Below are 18,331 nucleotides of genomic sequence, written 5' to 3' on the forward strand. Positions count from 1 at the left end.
TAGGAGCTGGTGGTCCTGGGTAAAGCAAGATGAGCAAGCCAGGAGTGAGCAAGCCAGTGAGCAGCATCCCTCCATGGCCTCTGCATCAGTGTCTGACTTGACTTCCTTTAGTGGTGGGCTGTTACAGGGAAGTAAGCTGAATAAACCCTTTCCTTCCCAAGTTGCCTCTGTTCATAGTGTTTTATCGCAGCAATGGAACCCAGTGAAGACAATGGACTTTTATCTCTTCTTGGGGTTCACCTGGACCAGGAAAGGAACTCCCAAGATACCCTTAGCCTTATGTGGATGGAAGGGCCTAGATGTGAAGCTGACCCTCTGAACTCCAGGCCCTTTCTGAGCCCTGCACAGGGGGTGGGGTATGTTGGTTGGAGCTTCTAATTTGGGCCTTTTGATGGAGCAGGTATCTTTAGGGCCCGGCTTTGCCTCTAGCTGCCTGTCAGGGTTTGGGAAAGATCCCTTTCCTGACCAGAGCAATGCCCAGGGTCTGATTGTTTCTCCGCCTCTGCTTTATTACCAATGGAGTGCTCTTATCGAGGTGACTCACTGAGGAATCCTGTCAGCAGTTCTACCGCTTGCCAGGCCTTGAGCTGGCACCTGCCACTCACAAACTCGCTGCCTACCACAATCCAATCTTTCCCCCTGAGACACTGAGGAACTTTCTTCCTTTACACCGTTAGGGAGGGGTTTGAAGCCAGGCCAGAGTAGGCATCTAAACCACTACCCACTTATACCATTAGGTCCAATGATAATGGATGTTAGCCCATGGCAAAGAGAGAATGGTATGGACAGAGAGCATTGTTTTGGAAAGACCCAGAAAGACAGGCACAGGGGTCCTTTGAGTGCCAAACTTTGTGACACAGCAAGGGAACCTGATGCTCAAGAGCTAAATGAGCTCCTGACTTGTGTTACCCTAGTACCCCAGGTCCTGGGTTCTGGCAAGGATGAAGATATTCTAAAGCAGTGGCCTTCAACTTTCCTAATGCTGTCTCCTTTATACAGTTCCTCATGTTGTGGTGACTCCCAACCATAAAAGCATTTTCATTATTACTTCATAATCGCAATTTTGCTACTGTTATCCATTGTAATGCAAGTATCTAATATTAAGGATATCTGATATACTACCCTTGTACTTCAATCCCCAAAGGTGTCATGACCCATAGGCTGAGAGCCATTGTTCTAAAGGGACACATGTGTCCCTCCCTTTGGCTTATCAGACTATGACAGATGTGAAGAAACTGAAAGTTTCCCCAGGATTCTTAGACTGTGAGAAGAAAAAGGCCTGATGCTAGTGGGGTTGGCGGCGGGGGTGGGGGGCGTGTTTTCTGAAAAAGATCTCACACAGTTCTGACTTGTCAGACCTTTGCATGAAAGGCTGGAGCCCCGACAATGATGGATCACTGTTGGGAGTGGTGATGGTGGTGGATGATAACCTGATCAGGGCTGTCTAACTATGACTACCCCTTGCCTTCTATTAAACAAACCTCATGTCAGGGCTTGGGGTAGGAGTGGACCTCCTTTTGCTCCTCTTCCCAATATGGTCACTTTGAACAAACCTCCCCTTCCCTTCTTTCCTCTATCAAGTTTGTCATTGATTGGACTATTGAGGATGACTGGGCAAACCTGGCCTGTCAGTAATGTAGACTCTGACCCTAACTCTAGTTAACATGGCTTCTTCCCCAGCCTCGGCAGCTGCACCTTCACCCTGGGCAGACTGTTGACCTCTGACCTTGATGCCACCTACACACAGCTTCAGCCCATCTTATCAGACACCACCAGCGTTCCCTGCCAACCTCTAAATCACTGCTCCATGGAGGCTCACCATGGTAGCCAGAGGCTTCCCTGCAGTCCTCTAAACTAAACACCCCAAAACTCCTGACTATAAAGGACACACAGGCATCTCATTCCAAGGCCACTCCGTGGGGCTGTACCCACGTGGCCACCCTCCACCACCCTGCTCTGGGACTGCCTGCTCCTCTCTGCCAAACATACAGGACAAAATCATCAGCAGTGTCTCCTTATTTTCAGAAAGCTCTGGGAACAAAATAAAGCATCACTGATCCCCCTTTCTTCCGAACTGGGGGAAAGGAGATATGGACATTGTCATTTTTGGTATCTTTTCCCCCTTGGTGTTCCATTACACATGTCCTCCAACCTATTTTTCCCCCATTGTCACTTTGCTTCCCTTAGCCTGCAGCCCCAGCATGGCAGGAATGGCTGCTCAGCTGGTAGGGGTGCAGAAGCTGCCTCCTCCTCCCTTCACCAGCCCCGGCCCACTGCTGCTGACTCTCAGGCTCTTCAATAACAAAGCACTTCTGCTGGCTCCTACTGACTCATGCTGATGCACCCCTCAGGGACAGGAGGGGAGGTCAGGTTTCCAGTGCATTTGAAGGGTTTCCCAGCTGCACAGAAACACCCTACAGCTGGGCAGCAGAGAACATCTGCATGAGAGAAGTCTTGTTAATTACCAAGAGGCCACCAGTCCTTCTCAACCAAGCAGGGACCTCAGCACAGGCCAGTCAGCTGAGACAGGGAGTTACATCTCATTCAGGGGGATGTTTCTGTAACCAGGAATGACAGCATCTTCTGAGAGACATTGTGAAATAGTCACCCTGATTCCTCTCTCCGAACCCAGGCTTTTCTTAGCACTTCCCTATGAGAGCAGCATTGGCCACCCTACTCAGACTAATCTCCTGATGCACATACACTGACCAACCCAGTATGACAAATATCATAGTAGCAGATCCTAGCCAGGCTCTCTAGAGTCCCTCACAGCCTTTGTTCTTTCAGATCCTTGCTGCCTTTCTGACTAGCCCTGACTAACCCAGCAGAGGAGGTGACAGCTATAGAGCAGAGCTGAATTAGCCTGGGCCTAGTGCTACCCCTCCCTATCAGCACAGCTGTCCACCTGAACTGAGAGGCATGAGTGTTAGCATTCTGCTGAACTGAGAGGCATGAGTGTTAGCATTCTGTCTAAACACCACCCTCATAGTTACCTGGCAACATCCAGGTAGGCCTGGCCCAGTATAAAAGGGGCTGCTTGCCCCTCCTCTCTCTCTTGCTTTCTCTTGATCTCCTGTTCTCTTGCCTTCTTGCTCCCCCTTTGTCTCCTTGCCCCTTCCCCCTTCCCTTCCCCTCTCTCCACATGCTCATGGCCGGCCTCTACTTCTCTACTTTCTCTCTCTCTCTCTCTCTCTCTCTCTCTCTCTCTCTCTCTCTCTCTGCCTCTCTCTGCCTCTCTCTGCCTCTACTACCCTCTTAATTCCCCTCCCCATGCCTTGAATAAACTCTATTCTATACTATACCGTAATGTGTGGCTGGTCCCTCATGGGGAAGAGATGCTTCAGCATGGGCCCGCTGAGATATCTATCCCCTTCCCCATACCTCACCACACCCCCACAGAACATAGATTATAAACACATCAATGAAGAAGGCCAGGAGAGGTGGGATGAGACTCAGCTTGGTTGCTCAGTGTCTACCCACAGGGTTGAGGTCTCCTGCTAAACCCCACAGATGATTACAGCCCACAGATAAAGTAGCATAGTAGAACCCATGAAAAACCCATTTCATTCCCTCTCTTGATGACTGAGACCCAGTACAGGGTAAATGCTAAGAAATGCTGTTTTTCTGCAGTTAGGATGTAAGGACAAGAAATAAAGCTTGCAGATCTTCAATGTCCATGCAACTCAGTGCAGGGCTGTGTAGTTACACACGCCTCTGTTCTTTAAATATGAACCTCGTGTCGGGACCCTGAAGGTGAGCATGGGGTGAAGTTTCTAGACCTCTTTGCTCTTCCTGATGTGCCTACAAGGGAATAAGTCTCCCCACTTTCTGCTTTTCTCTTTTAGTTGGTCTTTAGCTGGATTACTGAGGACAGGTCGCTAAACTTGGCTTGAAAGGAGGCTGTCAGGGCCCAGACTCTAATGCACGTATTTTTGTGTTTGTGCATCGGTGTGCATGGGTGACGGCATGTGTGCCGGCAGATGTGCAGATACGCACACATATGCTGACAGCCAGGTGACACCAGGTGTTTTCCTCAGGAGTCCTCCTGCATGCTTTTTGAGATGGCATCTCTCACTGTTCTGGAGCCTGATAGGAAGGCTACCCCTGCTGGCCACTGAGCCCCAGGGACCCACCAGTGCTGGGGTTATAGGTGTGGTCACCCGCACCCAGCCTGGGTATGCCATAGCCCACATGTGCAAGTCACGGGTAACGTTTGGAGTCTGTTATCTCTTTTTACTGTAAGAGGGCTGGAGAGTGAACATGCTGGTTGGGCTTGGCAGCAAGCTCCTTTAGCTCAGTGAGCCACCTCACTGGCCCATATACCTAGCTTTTAAAAAGTGTGTTGGAGTATTGAACTCAGGCCCTTGCATTTGTCAGACAATTGCTCTACCTACATGGTCTTTCGAGTCCTCCTCATACTTAGGGGCCAGCATTGAGTGAATCAATGGGAGCCTGGAGTCTGGTTGCACAGAATGCAGACTCTATACAGCTGTTCGGAGCTCTGACTTGAAGTAGTTAGATACGAGGCAAAAGCTAACCAATTATGGCTGGATGTGGTGGCACACGCCTTTGATCCTAACACTCAGGAGGCAGAGGCAGGCAGATTTTTGAGTCCCAGGCCAGGGCTACATACTGAAATCATGTGTCAAAAATGGTGTTTACTTATTTGTTTTTTAAAGTGTGTGTGTGTGTTGAGGGGGTCAGTGGCATGATTTAAAAAATAAATATCTAAATCACAGCAATCACCAATAAACAACAACAACGACAACAACAACAACAACAACAACAACAACAACAACAACAACAACAACAACAGTTTCTTTGGGTTTCACAAACATTGCAGCCACATTAGTAGAAGGCTAAGAGCCGAGCTGCCTATTTTGTGAGCTGCTCAGCATCGGCAGCTGACCAGGTGCTCTGCTATGGAGGACGCTCCCATGTCTACTTACGAGGATCTTGGTGGTATAGGCGCTGTTGATGGCAATGGCGTTGACCAGCAGCTCCAACGTTTTGGCGTTGATGGAGCTTGGATCAGGGATCTCCTTGTAGTGAGTGTCGCCGACATAGGCCTGTACCACGGTCATGCGGTTGGTGGTCAGCGTGCCCGTCTTGTCTGAGCAGATGGCTGTGGCATTGCCCATGGTCTCACAGGCGTCCAGGTGGCGTACCAGGTTGTTGTCCTTCATCATTTTCTAGAGAGTGGATAAGTGAGAGGGAAACCAAGGGGAAGAGAGAGAGAGTGAGTGAGGGGATTCCTGGGCCTCAGCCTCCTCTTAACCTTCTGCATGGACAAATGACCTCTGGGTTTCTTTAGCCTCGCATGTGGGTCTCCTTTTTAATTAATCAATTGGACCATTTAAATTTTGATAGCTGAATTTATTAACTTTCACCCTACAAGTCACTCATTTTCTATTTTTTGGAACAGGGTCTCACACAGCACAGGTTGACCTGGAACTAGCAATCCAGTCAAGGATGACCTTGAACTCATAAGCCTCCTGTCTCTGTCTCTTAAGTGCTGAGATTACAGGTGTGCACAACCACACCTGGCTTCATCTGTATTTATAAAAATGAAACCATTTTTTTTTTTAAAAAAGATTTATTTATTTTATGTGTATGAAAGTTTTGCCTGCACCATGTAAGTGCCTGATGTCCACAGAGGTCAGAAGAAGGCATCAGAAGCTCTGGGACCGGAGTTACAGATAACTGTAAACTACCATGGGGGTGCTGAAGCTGAACCTTCTGGGAGAGCAACAAGTGCTCTTAACCTCTGAGCCATCTCTCCAGCCTCCTCATCTACATCCTTTATGGAAAAAATAGTAGAAAAGATTTAAAAGAATAAAGCTGGGTTGTCCCTAATTATTCCTAACTTACTGTACGTAGCCTCTCCTCATTTGGTTCTGAATTTCTCAAGTGCTTTCCTGCTGCTTGCTGAGAAGCCCACAAATTTCACCCTAAGTAGATACATTTAGGATACATATGTGCTTACAGATACAGGAAAATATATGTAAAAATATGAAAATAATAATGTCATTGTCACTAGGTGACAGAGAAGAATCTTGACTTCTTCAAGTCTATAAATCACCATTTCTGGAATGAACACTTACTATAGTGTGCACAATAAAACCATGTTTGTGTGTGAATTTGAGTGTGTGTTTATGTGTGTGTGTGTGTGTGTGTGTGTGCATGGTGTCACCTCTGTATGTGTGAGATAGTCAAAGGAGCCTCCTATGTGGCTCTCTGTTCTTTCTTCTTGAGACAGAGTCTCCCCCTGAACCTGGAGCTCTCTGCTTTTTTGGCTAGACTGTCTGGCCAGGAAGCCTCAGTCACCTTCCAGTTTGCCTGCTCTAAGCGTGGGGGCAGGGTAGGGATATATGCCCGCACAGCTGTTTATATGGGCACTGAGAGTCTGAACTCAGGTCCTTGGGCTCACACAGCGAACACTGTTACCGACAGAACCATCTCTGTAACCCCCAATTAACACACGCACGCGCGTGCGCACACACACACACACACACACACACACACACACAGAGAGAGAGAGAGAGAGAGAGAGAGAGAGAGAGAGAGAGAGAGAGAGAGAGAAGGGAAAATTAAGGGCTAGTCAGATGGCCCAGCAGATTGTCACTTGCTGAGACTCAGATGGTAGAAGGCAAGAACTGACTCTCTAAGTTATCCTCTGACTTGCAAAGTGCACTGTGACATGCATGCTTGCATGTATGCACACACATGCACACACTAAATGTAATACAAAAGAAGATGCACGTAAATCACTACACATACAATACAAAAGAAAATACACATCTCACTTATCAACATCTTTTTCTTTTCAAATTTATAGTACCATCCTACTGGACCGATTAGCATTTATTTCCTTCTGTGTACCTTTCTTTCTGACCCAGTTCTATACTTCTAACTTCTAGATTCTCCCTCAAAAAATGAAAATGACATCATTCTCAGACAGGCCTTGCTGACGTGCTGACCCCATGTCACAGGAGAGTTTGTTCCTAGTGCAAAATCAAGTGGAGTCTGTGCCTATGGATTTGGTTTCCTTCATTCTTGTCCGCCAGCAGTAACCCTCTATTACAAGGTTAAAAGAATACAATTGGACCATTTAAATAGATACTTATGTTACAAAAATGGAATACTGGTAGGATAAAAGGCTATTATGTTTCTTTTCATATAAGTTTCCATAGTAGCTCCAGTAAGTGTACAGTGAGTGTCTGGTCAATGGCAACCTGAGTTTGCAACACGCTTTCCAGTCTATTTTCTGGTATTGTTCTATAAGGATCCTATGAGACCCGGAAGGAGCCTGGAAATTTACTTTACAATTGATAAATTCCAGGCAAAGTGAACTGAGCAAGATTACCTGTGGTGAGAGTGAAGACTAGAGTTTGAGCCCAGCTCCGCCTAACCTACCAGCTCCGCCTAACCTACCAGCTCCGCCTAACCTACCAGCTCCACCTAACCTACCAGCTCCACCTAACCTGGCAGTCTGGCTCATTCCACACACCAGTCCAGCTGTCCTACTGAAGGAGTATTGGCTCTTTAAGAATCTCTTTTTGGAAGCTAGGTGTGGTGACACATTCCAGCACTTGGGAAATAGAGGCAGGAGGATTGTTAAGTTCAAGGCCAGCCTAGGCTGCACAGTGAACCTCTATGACAAACAAAACAAAATTCAAAACAAAACGCACAAAAATCTCTCCTCAGGACTGTCTGGCATGGTAGCTGCTGGGGATGAGGGACACTTAAAGTGTGGTCCAAAGTGTGTGAGAGACACTAGATTTTAAAGACAGCATCAAACAGGTAACCAGAGGTAACATTTCTTGTGTTGGCTATGTGTCGGACTGTTGATAACTTGGATGTAAGTTTGAGTTACATTTGGATGATTAAGATTACTGCTACCCATTTTTAAGACAAGGTCTCCCGTATTTCAGGCTGACCTTGAACTTGCTGTGTTCAAGGTGACCTTGGACTTCTAATTTTCCTGCCCCAGTTCACAAGTATTGGGATCACAGTTTGTGTAGTTCCATGCCTGGTTTACGTGGTTCTGGGGACCAAATCCAGAGTCACCTGCATACTGGGGAATCGCTCCTACCACTGAGCTATACCCCTAGTCACATTTTATAGTCCACTCATATGTACGATATACCTGCTCATACAGGTGCCAAGTGGAGTCTAAAGATTGATATCACGTGTCTTCTCTGCCTTGTTTTTTGAGACACGGTTTCTCACTGAACCTAGACCTTGCCATGTCAGCTAGATTGGCTGGCCAGTTTTCAGGATCTGCCTGTGTGAGTCCCTCCTGAACTGGGGTCACAGCATTGGGGTGACAGGTACATGTGTCCAGGCCTGACCTTTAAGTGGGTGCTGGGATCTGACCTTGGGTTTTCACACTCACACAGCAAGCACTTTACACATGGAGACAGTTCTCTGGCCCTGTTTTTAAAGAGTCAGTTATTGGGGCATTTAAAATGACACGTCTGGATTGCGTGGTATTCCTGTTGAGAGGAACTGATGTACCTATGTGCTCACTACTGGGTTCATGTGGTTTTGCCAGTCACATGACCTGAGATGATCAAACCGGAGATAAAAACTTGGGAAGATGCTCAGGCTTAAAACTGTTGGTTCATGATGACCACCATGGTCACCAAACCAGCTTTGCCAAGCTTCACAGAGACCCTGAGCTCAGTGGCATGGCAATGGGGACCTGCTTATGGTCATGTAAGAGTTATCTTTGCCAGGCAGACCCTGGGCCCTTGAGAGCACTGTGTTATGACCTGTCTGGGCTATGGTTTGTGGGAGGGGCTTTCTTTGAGAACTGTAAGAGGAGGAGCTGATAAGCCCTGTGTCCCTTACATGGAACTGCTGGCCCTTATGGGAGAATACTCTATGTGAAATCACACCACAGGGTGCAGTCCAAGTTCTGGCAGGGAAACCAACACTCGCCTTGCCCTCTGGCTGAGTTGCCAACGACTCAGAGTGAAAGCCTTCTCAGTGATAGCTTGATATTGGGACCCTGGGTAATAAGGATGGGAAACCCCAAGAAAGAGGAAAAACATAAGCAGGTAGGACAATCTGGTAGTGGTACCCTGGGCCAGATTTGTAGCATGCAGGCTCTCTGATGGCCAGGTACATGTGTGCTTAGGGAAGGTCCTAGAGTCCCACCTGGCCAGCAAACATCCAGAAGGTACATCATTTAACTGCTTGCAAATCCTCCTGTGTTTTCAACAACCCCTGCCTGAAGGGTAGCGGCTTCCTGTGTGGTTTTGCTCATGCTTTCCATACCTTAGGGCATGAGCTGTTGGGTTTGGTGGGGTGGGGTGGTGATGGCTTGCACAGTGATGTCTACATTTGACAGTTTGCAGTATTGTGACCTCGGGCTTGCCAGTTAAGTGATCTATTACCCAGCCATATCCCAGTCCCTCTTTATTTTGTAAGTCTGAGTTGTCAATACAGATCTAGACAATTTATACCAGGTATAGATTTTTGGCTTCTTTTTGAGAAAAATTCTGAAGGTCTGGCTAGCCTAGGTTGCATCCCCATAAAGCCATGCTTTGTTGGGCCTGAATAATGAGGGCTCCTGTGTGGCCAGGGCCTAGCTCTTGGTTTGCATTGTGCTTCTGAAGGTGTCTGAATTTGGGGGACTTGCTCGCACACTCTCTCCAAGTCCAAGTTGCAGTCACACACTATTTGTAGCCTGTCTTCAATTACGCCCTCCCTGGCTCCCTGACAGCCCCAGCTGGGATTGTTTCAGGTGCCCAACACTGCGTCTTCTCCTCTCTTACCTTCACGGAATAGGCCAGTGAGATGGTGACAGCCAGAGGGAGGCCCTCGGGCACAGCGACCACCAGCACCGTCACACCAATGATGAAGAACTTGACAAAGTACTGTACGTAGACGGGTGTGCACTCAGTCAGCCATGGCTTCTTATTGACCACGAAGGTGTCCACGGTGAAGTAGAGCACCAGGATGATCACCGTGATGGCCGACATCACCAGGCCTGTGACATGGGGACACCTGCTCAGAGGGCTTCCAGAGGGTGGGGGGGGGGTGAGATGTTCACTAAACCGCTTCTAGAGGCCTCTGGGGAAGACCTCTGCTCATATGCTAGCTGTTCTTCCTTGCTTTGTGGCCAGGAGCCTCGCTTTGATTCTCAGGGAGCCTCAGTTGCCTCTTCTGTACAATGAGGCATAGGGGGCAGATTTCCCTCCTGGGGTTTTGTAATCCTCATGTGGAAATGCAGGTAAAGTACCTAGCATGGTGCCTGTCCACGTGACACTCAGCCACACTAAAAACATGTGGCTAGGGAACACACGAGTACACCACGAGCCACCTCTATACAGCTGCTACACTATTAAAGAGGGAAGGTGAATCTTTTACTTATCCACTCAACAAGCACCTTTGAGCACCTGTGATACTGCAGGTGCGTGGTGCTTCCTCTAGGACACAGAAATCTGGCAGTCACAAACAGAGTGTGTTATGTGCCACTGTTACAGACATGGATTGATGCTGTGAGGACAAAATGCTAGGAAGTCGTGGCTGAAGACGTGGCTGCTGTAGCTAGCATGACCAGGGTGCCATCTTAGAGGAGGTGATATTCGAAAAGTCATCAGGCACATGTGTTGTTCTTGGGGAGAGTGTCCCAGTTGGAGAGAACAGATTTTTTTTGGATGACGGAACAGGGGCTCAGCTAGGGAAATGACTGGCTAGGGTAATGCTGTAACTCAACATTGCCTGCCTAAGCCTGACCTGCCTCAGTTGCCCACAAAGGTATTCTGGGGGCTGTGCCTACCAGCTTTCTCTGATGGAGGAGGGGTGATGGTAAGGGCCCATGGGTACAACCTTCCCAAACAGATGCCCATGATCCCTTGGCTGATGTACGGGTCTCAAGGCTCAGGTAACTGCGTGGTGGATGTGCTCTGTCTTGAAGCTTGTGGTCTAGAGGTCCCATGAGATGAAGCAAAAACTAGGAATTCTCCACGTTTTTCAAAACTCTGGCTTTCCACCATCTCTGGTCTGCATTTCTTGCTTAGTAGACTCGGCTTGGAGTTGCCCATCTATAAATCCCTGGCCACCAGGGATTCAGCCCAGAGGGAGACAGTGGAAGACGGAGAGCCCAGGATGTCTGTGAATTTTACCCCTGGTAGGGTGGATCGGGGAGGCCAAGAGGTTGCCATCACTTAGTTTCTTGGTTAGTGCCACGCGCTACTGTGGAATCACTTGCCTCTGACAGCCACAGCAGGGAAGGGGGAAATCCCTGGGCCCATATCTCCCCACCCTAGCTCCAGCTGCGGAGCATCAGAGCCTGGCTCTATCCCTGCCTGACAGCCGCAGGGGTGGGAAGCCAAGCTCCCGGCAGCCGAGAGAGCTGTCACCAGGTTTAAATATAGACCGCTGAGCCTATAATTTGCAGCTGTCCCCTGCTGCGCTGTCTTTAATTAGAAATGGAGACAGCCACAGAGGCCTCAGTAGCCAGGTGGGAGGTCTTGCTTTTCATACATCCTCAGCGCAAGGGGCGGGTCAAGGCTGTGCTGCAGGGCTGGGGCTCACCTTGCAGCTGGGCTTGGCTCCCTGGGCCAAGAGACTGCCACAGCTATCACCTGCAGCTAACATCTCAGTTGGGAAGCCTGGGTTGCTCTAGAGCTCAGATAAGTCCTTCTGCATGGGCGCCTGGCTCTGCCCCGACCCCTTCAGTCCTTCTGCACTATAGCTAGGGTGGGCATTATCAAGTCCAAATCCATTCTGGCTCCCTCTTGCTGTTACCTCTTCCATATTTCCCTGCTGTCCTCAGGATACAGTCTTTGCCATCTGGAACTAGAGGCCATATAGGTATGTCTGCTACGATATAAGCCACAGGCTAGGTCCCCTGTCTACACAGTCATCTTTAATTCTCAAAGCAACCTGCCTTCCTGTGACAAAAACTTATCCCCATTTACAGAGGAGTAGGCAGGGACTCAGAGGTGGGGGAAGCTGCCAGCCCAAATCCTCAGAGCTGTGGCTGTGGCAGTCTGTTTGCAGAGTGGGGCTTCATATATCCAGAGCAGGGCAGGCCTCCAGGACCATTGGAATCAAGGTAGAGGGCAGAATGGGGCAGAATGGGAGGTCTCTGCTGTGAACTCACCCGCCTTGCCTATCTGCACAGCCAGCTTGGTGAGCTTGCCCTGAAGCACCGACTTCTCTTTCTTGTGCATGTTGGCTTTCTTCTTGTCATCTGCATCGCCGCCCTCCGCGCTCTTCAGAGGCTGCATCTCCATAGCAGCTGCCCCATCCTGCTGCTTGGCTGTAGGGGCAGAGCATGCATGTGCACACAGACACACACATGCAGGTTAGCCTATAGGCCAGGATGCTTAACACCCACCCTGCCTGCCCAGTAGAAATGCTGATTGCCCCATCTGGGCCCTGCATGGCTGGCAAAGAAGCCTCAGATAGACCTGCCCCTTCCAGCTGTAGTGTCTGGGTCCCAGTAGCACCTGGGATCAGAGATACATTTGAGATTCCCAGCAGGATAGGGCTGAACCAAGACTCCACTCTAAATGGGCCCTTGACCCTCTCACAATCAGATAGAAAGAGAAGGGTTCCCCTGGGTATTCTTGAGGCCAAGTTGTTGGGTTGCTAGGGAGTTAGTTAGCCATAGGAAGGACACAAAGCATGGCTTAAAAAGGAAGTAAGGTGTCCCAGGTACAAGTGCCAAGTTCCCATCTCTGGTCAAGGGATCCTTGTCATTATGGGATGGACAGAAGGACCCACGGCTCTTTTGAGCAGAGGCCAGCCCACCCTCCACCTGTAGTAATCTCTAAGAGTCAGCTTCCAGATCCAAGCTGATAGGTAGGCTTGGGAGAGCCTGACCCTGGTATATCCTCTACCTCACTATGACACCTCTTTATCTTACCCAGTATAATGAGAATCATGACTACACCCCCAAAGATGCCAGAGCTCCCCACAGGTGTGTGTGTGCATCTGCCTCTGGCCCCAGTGCATCCCTGTCTCCGTGTGACTCTAGCCCCATGGCTGCAGTTACCTTTGCTCTGGCTGCCGTCAGCACTGCCATCCTGCATTTTACCTACACAACAGAGAATTTCAACAAACAACAGGCAGCACGGGTCATCACGAGGACGCAACAGACCACAGACACTCATGTCACAGACAGGAAGGGCTGAGGTGCTCAGGGATGCTGAGGAGATCTAGAATGAAGGCCAGCCTGGCCATTGTGTTAGCCACAGGGGCTGTGGGGTGGAAGGGCTCTTGGTTCTCTTTGGGGCTGGTTGTGGGGCTGTTTCTGTTGGAATAACCTTGGCCTGCAGTATTTTATAGATGAAAAGAATGAGCTGGAAGGTAAAAGGAACCAGAGTCTGCACACGGAAATCAGAGGGAGGCTCCCAGATCCCCAAACTGAGCCTGCCATGATGCTTATGGATGAAAGGAGGAAAAGAGAAACATTCAGTCTTTTCTTCCTCCCTCTATCCCTTTCTGTTCTCCCTCCCATCCCCTTGCAGTAATAAGGATTTGAACCTACAGCTTTGTATGTACTAGGCAGATACTCCACCACTGTGCTATAACCTCAGCCCCTTTATGTTTTATTTTTTGAGACAAGGTCTTGCTAAGTGTCTTAGGCTAGCCTGGAACTCATGATCCTGCTGGCTCACCTCTCACCTTTTAGCTACATCACTTTTATATGAGAGAGAGAGAGAGAGAGAGAGAGAGAGAGAGAGAGAGAGAGAGAGAGAGAGAGAGAATATCTCAATTTCCTAGAATGGAGAGGAATGGAGGTCAACATGTCCTTTTGTCCCTTGTTTTGGGCTGGGTGGGGCAGACTATTCTTCTGAAGGATGATGCTAGACACCAAGGACACCCCTGCTTAAAATCCTGTAGAGTATACAGGGCATAGGGTGAGTAAGGGGTCCCCAGAAATGGTCACTGAAGCTCTGTGGGAATGTCCTGGTCTTGGGAGGAAGCCACTGGTCCCTGGAAAAGAGGTCTTAAGCAGTAGCTCCAGCTTCACAGACAGGCCAGCAAGAGCCAGGGGCTATACTGGGTGCTACTGGTCATGCCAGGGCCTGATGCTGTCCAGTGTTGGGGAAGGGTTGGGTGTGGGGCTTTCTACCTGCCATAAATGCTGCCTAGGAAACCCAGCCCCAGCCTGGGCCACTGTGGGCATGCATGGATGCTGCTTCTTCTTACCTGCTTTCAGCTGTACCTTTCTGTCTACTAGGCCTGTGTCATCCACTGAAATCTCCTATAGCTTTGGTCCCTCAGAAGGGGTAGGAGAAGGCTGTCTCCTACTATCTACTGCCAAGGCCACCAGGCAGGCTCTAGGTTTGCATGGTCTCCATGCTTTCATGCAACGCAGTGGTTTGCAACCTTTCTAATACTGCAACCCTTTGTTTCCTCACTACCTCACAGCTGTGATGTTGCTACTGTTATGAATCATAATACAAGTATCTGAGATGTGACCCCTAAAAGGGGTCACATGATTGACAGGTCAAGAAACACTGCTAGAGTGCTTATCACAGTCTCTTCTGAGAAGGATGTTCCTGTCAGGCTCCCATCTATAGAGGAAAAACTGAGGCTCTGAGAGAGAGATGACTGTCAAGGCAGTTTGCTTTGGAGTGTGAATGTTTCAGTGCTGCTGTTTCCACTGCCAAGACTCCTCTGAGCCAAGGGCAGGGGGCTCGGGGTGGCACTGTGAGGGATTCCTGAGAATCTTGTCTCGACACCAATCAGCCGTGTGGCTTTGCCTCTCCTAGTCTGTTCCCACCTCAGCACAGTGGGGTGATGAATTTAAGCTCTGGGAGCACTTGGGGCTTTGGATTTATAACAGCCACTTCCAGAGTCCAGCTTTCAGCTGACTGAAGACATTTCTGCAAGTGCCATGTCTTGTCAGGCCCTGCAAGGTTAGGAACAGTGAGAGGAACTGTTTAATTCTGAAGATGAGAAGGCTGAGGCCGATGGAAGTCCGGAGGCATCTTGTCTTCACAGAACATCTCCAAAATAGCCCTGGAGCTCTGAGATCAGCTTGCTACTGCCACTATGGATGCTTGGTGGGTGACTCAAACAGATTCCACCTCACTAATCGCTAACCATAACTCTCATCAGAGGGCCTCAAACTCACCTGGGATTTCAGGATAAAGACCCTTCTGGTCCTATTGTAAAATGCTTTCTTTTGGATTAAAAACAGCATGAAGAAAAGCGCTTTTTTTTTTTTTTTTTAAAGGATAAAAGAATAATGGGCAACAATTACTTTTTGTTTCTTATAATAATTTTACTAACTGGGTTAAGAGGTGCCAGAGGACTGGGCTCCCAGAAGCACCTCTGGAATGCCAGAAGGGCTTGTTTTACCTCATATTACCAGATGTCCTAGCTGCTGCATATAGCTATTAAACTCAGCGATTCTCTCTTTTATTGCCATAGCGATTATGCGGCCAGACAAATAATCACCAGTGCACACGCTGGAGGAAGGGAGCTGTATCTGGGAGCACTTTGCTGCAGATGGCCTGTTTTGTCAGAAGCAAGGGACTTATTTGAGGTTCTTATTAAACTGGTGCCCACCTGGCCCTGCACTGGGACCTGGAAGATGGGCCCAAGGATGAAAGTGAGAGGAACAAGGATCAGGGGTGCGTGAGGTCTCCCAGGCTCTGCTCTGCATGTATTCTAGATGGACTCATCTTGAACCTGGAAGATCCCTGGACAGATGACAATAAACAAGCTTTGGTGGGAACAGGCTACAGGCTAGGAGACCTTGGAAGAGTCACTTCTCTTCTTTTCTTTTCTCTGTGAAATGGGCCCGTGGCAACCAGAGGGATGCTGAGGAAAAACACCCGGCGAGCACTTTGTTTCGATTGACAGTGTGATGTGCATGAGTGTAAAAGAAAATAGCGAAATAAAAACAGTGATTCTGATGCTTCCAGGATGGGTGGACACCCCACCTTTCAGATGTGGAACTGGGAGGGTCACAGTTAGGGAACCACTGCCGCCATGTCTGTGGCTGTTCTTCTCTTTCTTTCTTTTATTTTTTTATTTTCTTTCCTATATCACCAAAGTATGGCTCAAAGAAAAGAGATGAGATCATAATGGGTTCTCTCTCATTGCCCCAGGCTCAGCCACCAGCTCTCTTTGCTTCCTTTTGGAGTCTGAACAGTGCTACAATTCAAACTCTTATTTCTTGGCCTGAACTGGGGTCCGATGGCCTGCTTACCTTCCTTCCTTCCTTCCTTCCTTCCTTCCTTCCTTCCTTCCTTCCTTCCTTCCTCCCCCCCCTCTCTCTCTCTCTTTCTCTCTCTCTCTCTCTCCTTCTTCCTCAGGGTCCTCTAATCAATCTTAGTACAGAGAATACCATGGACCTTGTCTATGCTAAGCAAATGCCTGAGCACTGAGCTAGGTCCCAAGCCATTGAGATCTTTCACACAGGACCCTATTCTGTAGCCCAGGCTAGCTTCAAATTTATGATGTTCCCATCTGCTAGGATGCCTGTCTCATAAGTGTTAGAATTATAGATTCAGATCACCACACCCAGCCCTCAAATATCTTTGATTAGAGGATCATTTTTGGGGGGAATCTCTCCATTTCCTTGGAAAACCTGTAAGACACACTTTATTGTGGAATCCTGGATTGACTGGAGAAAGACACATCTCAGAGCCAAGCATGTCTGTTTTCTGGATTTATATTTATTTATTTTTAATTTTATTTTATATGTGTGAGTGTTTTGTCCACATGTATGTCTGTGTACCACAAGTGTGCCTGGTGCCTGTAGAGGTCAGAAGAGGGTGTTGTATCCTCCATGCTTGTCTGTGAGAAACCACGGGCAGTTTTGAGTTGTGTGTGGTGAAAAGCTAGAGCTATTATGTTGTTTTGTTTGGAGATGGGAGTCTATGTAGCCCTGCCTGTAATGGAACTCACTATGTAGATCAGGCTGGCTTTGGGCTCACAGAGATCCATCTGCTTCTGCCTCCCGAGTGCTGGGATTAAAGGAGTGTGCCACCACACTGGGATTAGATGAATGCCCTAATTTCCTAGAGTCTCAGTCTCTTCATCCTTTATATTCAGACAAAGCCTGTGTCACAGGGCCTTCAGGAGGAAGAAAGAGATAGAGAACAGGAAACAGTAGTGCAGTGTCAGTTGAGAAACCAAAGCTCCTCATCCTCTCTGTTGGTTCTGGCCACTGCCTGCGAGGGAAACTCTCCTTTTCTTCTGGAACTGGCTGTTGTGGATGATGCCTGTATGCTTGTCTCCTAGGGAAAGTGAGTTCTTGGTTCCTTCTAACTCAGCTGTGGGTTTGCCCATGCTGGCTCTTTCTGTCACCTCTCAGCCACCCCTCCCTGTTGCTTGACACCACCCACAGCCCCAGCTGCCTTCCTTCCTCCTCCTGGGCTTGAAATAGACCTACACTAGAATTAGCAACTTCTTGCAGAGGTGCCTTGTGCAGTCCCTGACATCTTCTGGGTGGGTCTCTTGGTTGCTTTGAAAGCAGGTAGGTTGGATAGAAGTGTAGGGTATAGGGTGTAGGGTGTGTAGGGTATAGGGTGTGTAGGGTGTAGGGTGTGTAGGTGTAGGGTGTGTGGGTGTAGGGTGTGTAGGGTGTAGGGTGTGTAGGGTGTAGGGTGTGTAGGGTGTAGGGTGTGTAGGGTGTAGGGTGTGTAGGGTGTAGGGTGTGTAGGGTGTAGGGTGTGTAGGGTGTAGGGTGTGTAGGGTGTAGGGTGTGTAGGTGTAGGGTGTGTAGGGTGTAGGGTGTGTAGGGTGTAGGGTGTGTAGGTGTAGGGTGTGTAGGTGTAGGGTGTGTAGGGTGTAGGGTGTGTAGGTGTAGGGTGTGTAGGTGTAGGGTGTGTAGGTGTAGAGTGTGTAGGGTGTAGGGTGTGTAGGGTGTAGGGTGTGTAGGTGTAGGGTGTGTAGGGTGTAGGGTGTGTAGGGTGTAGGGTGTGTAGGGTGTAGGGTGTGTAGGTGTAGGGTGTGTAGGGTGTAGGGTGTAGGGTGTAGGGTGTATAGGGTGTAGGGTGTGTAGGGTGTAGGGTGTGTAGGTGTAGGGTGTGTAGGGTGTAGGGTGTGTAGGTGTAGAGTGTGTAGGGTGTAGGGTGTGTAGGGTGTAGGGTGTGTAGGGTGTAGGGTGTGTAGGTGTAGGGTGTGTAGGTGTAGGGTGTAGGGTGTGTAGGTGTAGGGTGTGTAGGTGTAGGGTGTGTAGGTGTAGAGTGTGTAGGGTGTAGGGTGTGTAGGGTGTGTAGGTGTAGGGTGTGTAGGGTGTAGGGTGTGTAGGGTGTAGGGTGTGTAGGGTGTAGGGTGTTTAGGGTGTAGGGTGTGTAGGGTGTAGGGTGTAGGGTGTAGGGTGGGGTGGGTGTAGGGTGTG

The 18,331-nt window shown here is 48.9% G+C and overlaps 1 protein-coding gene across 12 annotated transcripts in view; it reads right to left on the reverse strand.

Annotated features, from left to right (window-relative positions):
* The window catches only part of Atp2b2 (ATPase plasma membrane Ca2+ transporting 2), a 305,270-nt gene that overhangs the window by 40,252 nt on the left and 246,687 nt on the right, over positions 1–18,331 (reverse strand). For 9 of the 12 annotated variants that reach the window (XM_076940278.1, XM_076940281.1, XM_076940282.1 and 6 more), the window contains 4 exons: positions 13,019–13,060; positions 12,122–12,280; positions 9,786–10,000; positions 4,950–5,192 (listed from right to left, as the gene is read on the reverse strand). In XM_076940278.1, the coding sequence (XP_076796393.1) occupies positions 4,950–5,192; positions 9,786–10,000; positions 12,122–12,280; positions 13,019–13,060 (659 nt within the window). The remainder of the gene's footprint in view (positions 1–4,949; positions 5,193–9,785; positions 10,001–12,121; positions 12,281–13,018; positions 13,061–18,331) is intronic. The other 3 variants (XM_034511427.2, XM_076940283.1, XM_034511430.1) reach the window with 1 other exon arrangement.

This window comes from Arvicanthis niloticus, chromosome 9 (assembly GCF_011762505.2).
Source record: "Arvicanthis niloticus isolate mArvNil1 chromosome 9, mArvNil1.pat.X, whole genome shotgun sequence".
In the NCBI taxonomy this organism is placed as follows: domain Eukaryota; kingdom Metazoa; phylum Chordata; class Mammalia; order Rodentia; family Muridae; genus Arvicanthis; species Arvicanthis niloticus.